The sequence below is a fragment of the Nelumbo lutea genome, chromosome 1, assembly GCF_056320005.1.
Source record: "Nelumbo lutea isolate HS-2025 chromosome 1, American lotus-T2T, whole genome shotgun sequence".
NCBI lineage: Eukaryota > Viridiplantae > Streptophyta > Magnoliopsida > Proteales > Nelumbonaceae > Nelumbo > Nelumbo lutea.
In genome coordinates, this window is record NC_142684.1 from 84,226,314 (window position 1) to 84,233,035 (window position 6,722).

General features: G+C 37.8%; 1 protein-coding gene across 1 annotated transcript; it reads right to left on the reverse strand.

Moving 5' to 3' along the window:
* Window positions 1–1,296: 1,296 nt before the first annotated feature.
* On the reverse strand, window positions 1,297–2,180 carry EPF1 (epidermal patterning factor 1). Its single transcript, XM_088964420.1, has 2 exons — window positions 1,935–2,180; window positions 1,297–1,690 (listed from the first exon to the last, which is right to left on the reverse strand). The coding sequence occupies exons 1-2, from the start codon at window positions 2,032–2,034 to the stop codon at window positions 1,410–1,412; spliced, it is 381 nt and encodes a 126-aa protein (XP_088820546.1). The 5' UTR covers window positions 2,035–2,180; the 3' UTR covers window positions 1,297–1,409.
* Window positions 2,181–6,722: the final 4,542 nt, after the last annotated feature.

The following is a 6,722-nucleotide window of genomic DNA, read 5'->3' on the forward strand; positions in this document are numbered from 1 at the left end:
GTATACAGATTGACCTAACTCGTTTTTGTCATACAACAGTCTTAAGAGAGAATATTCTCTCAAAATTTATTATGTTGGGTATACGAGCCATCCTGAGAATGAAGGTAAATGGGTTAATATGGGTGATAGTGATTAAAGATCAATATGGATGGGTGAGAGTAGGTTATAGTTAAGGTGAATCATGATCCTTTAACAAAGATTGATGATGGGTCATGGTAGGTTGGTGGGTTAATATGGTTGAATTGGTATTTGACCCTTATCCAACCCAATCCACCCATTTGCCATCCCTAACAAGGAGCAACGTTTGGGCAGTGGCTTGCATGGGATGAAGCAGGCCCATACACTAAGATTAAGCATCTTTATCTTTAATATTTAGTAGCGGAAGGGCACGTGCCATGTTGACATGTTGTATTAGATTTAAAAGTTTTTTCACATCACATCTTAAACCGCTCATTGGGAATGACAAATAATATGGAAGATGTTCCCAATGCATATTGAGATGTGCATGTGGGGCACTGTAGGGCATGACCCTGTGGGGCGTTGATGATGTGATCTCAAGACAAATATGTAGGGCGTTTGTGGGCACCACAGCATACCCCAATTGTGTATTGCGAATATCTCCCATTAACAATTTTGGGAGACATTCCCATGCCCCCCCCGCTGAGATGTGCATATGGGGCGTTTGTGGATGCAGATGTGATCCCTTTGAAACCAGATAAAAGACCAGGCTCTGCAGTATACAGTGGATACCAATGGGTCCGCGTGTAAGAGTGAGGACACAGTGCATAACATCCTACAGCTGCATATAAAGCAGATCTCTTGCACTATTTTTGTCATTATTTATAGAGAGAGCTTCCAATGTAAGTAGAGTTGTCAATGGACTGATTTTGGATTAGACCCCATCCAAATCAAAATCAATTTGGACGGATTGAACAGATCAATAAGATATATTGAATTAGACTATTGCATTTCAAAGTACTTATTGGATTGGATTGAACCTAGTTAATCCATAATGGATTTATATTGGATTGGGTGGGATTGAACCAATACCTTATTCATTAATAGAAGATAAAAATATAGGTGTCAATGGACCAAATTTGAGTTGGAACCAATGTAAGTTAAAATCAATTTGAACAAATTAAATAGTCCAAACATTGAATTGAAGTTGTCCAAAATAGTTCAGAATATTCGTTGGATTGGATTGGAAATTAAAGAAGAGACCTACTCTGTCTCTTTGCTTTAATCATGCTAATCCACGCAAAAGGAGTATATAATATGCATGACAACAATCAAAAGAAGAGAAGACAATATATAGCAGTTGCCTCACAAAGGAAATACTTGCACGCATACTAGGTATATGATACAATGTGTTAATTAGCAGATGGGAGATGTATGATTTCTCAAAGTCATCAGGGAACAGGGTATGACTTGCTATTACACATGCATTTATATGCCATAGGACATGTCTCTGCCTCCGCAAGCGACGCACACATAAAGCTCACCATGACTAGTCTACAAGGCGAGCATGACCCACAGGCATGCGAGCAATCTGGCAAGCTTGACCCTGCCACTTGAAGCGTATCAGGCCCTCTCGGTTTCAATGCCGCCCTCCTTTCCATGTACAACTCGGGTTTCACTATTTCATTAGGCCGTCTTGGGGTGTGGCGATGGTCATCATCATCATCAACATCTGTCAAATATGAAGGGGAACACTACTGTAATATATTATATATGCATTTATCATAATTAATTAAATAAGTAAAAAGCAAACACCCTCATTTTTACTATAACAGTCAGACCCTTAATTTGTTCACATAGGCTTGAACAAATTCTCATGGCAACATGTACATGAGACCAGCTCAGTCTCGAACTACCTCTACTACATTAGAAAGTGTTAACATAATAAAGGAAGAAAGAATAAATCAAGAACATACGTGAAGGGGTCTGGCGGCCAAATTGTCTTGCAGATATGACTATTGTTGGACTGAGAAGGAGAAAGACTAGAAATGCCGCAACGCAGAATTGGCTTGTCATGGCTTTGATCCTTGTGTCTGATGACCAAAATGGTGGAGGAGATAAGAACGAGATGATAATAATGTGGATGGTGGTGGGAAGAGAGGAAAAGTAGAAGGGGTGTATTTAAAGGGAGAGGCCAAAAACAAGGTATTGAAGCGAATCACAGACGAGGAATGGTATGGAGGAGATCACATGAAAGAAGGCGGAGAAGGGAGAGTGCTCACAGGCTTGGGCGCGGGCTGAGTAGTGAGGATTAACGATTGACGAATGCTGTTGGGGGTTTTGCTCTCCTCTTCACGGAAGAGCACGCTTTTGGTGATTTTGCCGAGAGGGAGAGAGGGTGAGAGAGGGCCGCGATTCGCGAGGCTGCACTTCCAGTGCTTCTTTTACGTGAACTCTCTGACGAACTTAATTTGCTCCAGTAAGCTCAGGGCACCATAAATATTTTGACGAAAGATGGATGCCCATAAATTATCCACTAGGAGCCAATGTGACCGCCATTAATGGTTACTGTTCCCTTCAACAATCATCTAGATGCATTTAGGTGTCTACAAATTAAAACCGCCAACCATACAAGTTGCGACGACTGAACGACTCAAATGATGGATGGTGCGATTGTATGTTCAATAGTCAGAGACCGCAAATATGACTGATGGGAGGATGCTAAAATTTCTCGCAAATGGCAGAAATGAAGGAGGGCCAAGACGTTACATTTGGTGGGATGGGCCTCAAACCAGTATAATCCAATGACTTAACTGTACGCCCAATTCAGAGGGCAAAATCAATACTTTACAGTTATAAACAATTCGTGTATCAAAACAAAAAAAAAAAAAAAAACACAGTTATAGAAATATATTTTCGATCCGTAGTGGTTTTTGAGTGTATCATGCGTCTTTAAATTTAGAGGGCAGAAACAATTAGTGTATCATGCGTATATTTTTTTAATCGAACTAATACTATCAGTCTTTAAAAAATTATGAATCAAAACCAAACTAAATCCAGCAATCAATTAATCAGTTGATTGGTTCGGTTTTTGACCAGTTTGATCCGTTGATTTTCGGTTTTTTTATATTTATAATATATTATAATTACATATAGAAATATATATTATAATATAAATAATATAATAAGAAAATCTATGATGCCGAAAATTGGAAGGCTTTCAAAGCCCACCGGCCACCACTCGTGAATTTTGATAAATATCATCTGAGTGATTTATGATGCTATATCTGATTTTTTATATCAATTAACTGAAACCAAACCAGTCGATTCGATTAATTAAAATTTTCGATTTATTTATTTATTTTTTGGTTCTTTATGATAATTATAGGTTTTAAGTTTTAACATTGCCTATGTTTTGAGATTTCAGACTAGTCCTTGTCCAGTTGTCCTTGTTGCTGATCAGCAGTAATGCTGCAAACAAGTTGACGTACCAGTGAGTGGGGGGTATGCAAGAGACTGTCACGAGGCAAAGCAATTCAACATGATTAAATGACAAAGTCTGCAACTGAGTAATTTCAACATATTGATTTGGATGGTTGAAGCTTGAAAGGAACCTTCCAAAACTCTAAAATAACCCATCAATCAGGTAGTAAGAATTTGACTGTACTGACTTTCCGTCACCAACCATCTCTTTTAGGTCAGGCTATCAGGACAGTTAAAAATTGCAAATCCTGATTCTCTGGTTCTCTTTTTAAAGTTTTTTTAGCTCTAACTGTTGAATTGGGTTCTGTTCCTCACAGACCGCACTTCACACCGATCTAACAGTCACATTCACCTTTTACATAAATAATAAATACTATGAGATCGTGTTGTGAGGAGCAGATCCGAACAGAACATTTCGGATCTAACTATTACTTTTTACTAGATATATCGTACTTACTTTCCTTTCCTATACACAAACAGTCAAACAGAGATCAATTCCTTGTTTTTCCCTTTTGGTTCAATTTTAGATTAGCTGTCTTCCATATCTGATAAAGACAAAATACTCACATCTGGGGCGCCTCAGAATACCCCAACAGAACATTTCCACGTTGTATTGGGAACATCTCCGGTCATCTCTCGTATTGGTTATCGCTTATCGGGTGATGTTCCCGATACAAGGTGGGAATGTTCTGTGGGGCATTGTGGGGCGCCCCCTTGTGGAGTATGATAAATAGCTGGGCTATCCGGTAAAAGGGATTATTTCGATTTGGGCAGCCCAAAGGCCCCAAACCAAGTAAAGAAGGACTTCATAGCATTAATTGGCTTGGGCTATCCAGAGCTGGGTCCAAGTTCATACTGTTTAGTTGAAATAAAACTGGGCTCTCTGGGCTCAGTAAAAGAGGATGAATTCTAGCCCTTACCCTGCCTGAACCAAAGAAAGACCAGGCAGCCATTATTTTAGAAATAATTGATCATACTGGGGACCTTGATATTTTGACAAAAAACAGAGTTCCCACTTTGAATCTTGTATAGGATTCTCTGTCTTTCCCTTCATTTCTCTACTTTTTCTTTCAAACCAAACACAGTGTAAGGTTGACAAGGTTTTTCCTGCAAGCCAATGATCCATTGAGTTTTGTTTTAGATTTTCTTTCTTCACTAATGTCAATTGCCTTTCCCTAGGTTTTTTATATTTATTTATTTTGAATATTTAACTTTTTTTAATATTGTCTTGTGAATTGTGACTTAACTTGATCAAGTTAATCCTCTCAACTCATAAACAACTTACCATGCAAGTCAACTTTTTTTTTTTAAGAAAAAAGAATCTTCTTAGTCTTTTTGGCTCAAATGCTCTTCAACTAGCTTATTAAAACCCACCCCGGGTTATGTCTGCTGCTTGGGTGGGTCCAACCTGAGTTTTTGCAAGGATTGGACTAGAGTTTTCGGGCTGTGGGCTGTGCCTGAGCCAAAAAATTCGGGCCTGACCTGAACTTGGGTTGGGGCCTCAGGTAGTCTGAACTCAACCTAAGCCTGATCTGGAAAAATATATACATACATACAATATGCATATTTTTGTGTTCAAATTCTAATTCTAAATTGGGTCATAAAACCTAAAGTATAAAAATATATTTCATAAATTCTGACCAATCTATCCATGCCTGACTAAGCCTAACGTAACCCAAGCCCAGTCCGAGTTGTATAGGATTAAGCTCAGGTTGGGCCTGGATTTATAAACTCAGATTTGATCTTAGGTTTGGTCAGGCCTAATCCCGAGATTTGCACCTTTGGCTTGGGGCTTCTACACTTTCTGCCACTAGTAGGTTGGTTGATTGATCTGATGTGATTAGCTTATTTTAATAATATTATATATATATATATATATATATATATTTCATATTTGCGATTTGGATCGATAGAATGATAATTGATTGATGATCAATTGTCTGTGGCTTCTGGATTGCCTTGTTGTCACAGTGAAAGAGAGCCTAATGTGTAAAGAAAGAAAACGAAAAAACATACAAGTACAATTGTAGAGTAGTTTTCAAAGAAATTTTTGAATCGGGGCAGCAATTGAGCAAGATAAATAGTAAAGGCTTGAAACAATTCAAGTGCAAATCAGATGGGGATTTTTGTATTGAGATGCCTAGATTTCTGATTTCCGATCATTGAATTGTACAATAGAAACCTTATCAGGACACAAAGCAAGCACATCCACACGCCAGTACATCCACCTCACACCTGCAACCAAATCCTGTAAAGGTGTTTAAATCTTGAATCATATAAAAGTTTCAGATTAAGCAAATCCATCATTACCTAAAATGACCAAAACTAGTCTAACAAACGATCAGTCCCCTTCCAACATGTTTGCAAGACAATCCCTTTGGGTTTCTCTAAACAGGTTTGAAATTACAATTTGATGGTATAAATTTTGGCCAGTCTCTCTACTTGGTTTATAGGAATAGGGGTATAGAATCAGAATCGGAATGGGCTATTCCAATTCTAACTGTTTGATTGGATGGAATCAGAATTCCATTTTCATTCCTGGTGGAATGACATTCTCTCATTTGAGGGAATGGTTATTCCCTACCCCTCCCTTGAGAATGAAATCTGATTCCTATTGAGTGCTGATTTCAATTCTCATTTTCATTCCTATCTGAACCAGATTATATATATATGGGAATAGACCATTAGGATTCTGATTCCAATTCTGACTGCAAACCAAACATACTCTAAATGTACTGTACTAGTGAGTGGTGACGTAGGAATATTGACTAAAACATATGGTGGTACATTTTAGGATCAAATAACATGTCTGGCATAAAATAAAATAAAATGGAGGTTCAACTTATCAACTATTTGGGGGTGTATCAGTCGATCTTGGCGAATTTGGGGGAGTCATTAAAATTGGAGAATTCATATACATGCATAGTATTTACACTCAAGAGTTGTATTTGTATACCACTTTTAACCCAAAATGTAAAGCTATTAAGTTGTTGGTCAATTCTTGTATATCAGTCTTATGCCTCTCTTATTCCTTTCCAATGCTCAAACGTGTGCATTCCGACAGTATTAATTCTGTTTCAAGTTCTTAATTAATGAATAGATTAGTAATAAGAAAAAGCATAATGCAAACAAGAAATCATGCTTGGAAATGAAACCACTGGATCCCATAACTAGAATGGAAGAGAGACATAAAAGACAGATAAACTAATGGAATATATAATTAGGACGGTAGGAGCAGCTGTTCAGAGTTCAGACCTATTTATATTTATTTGGTTAAATCT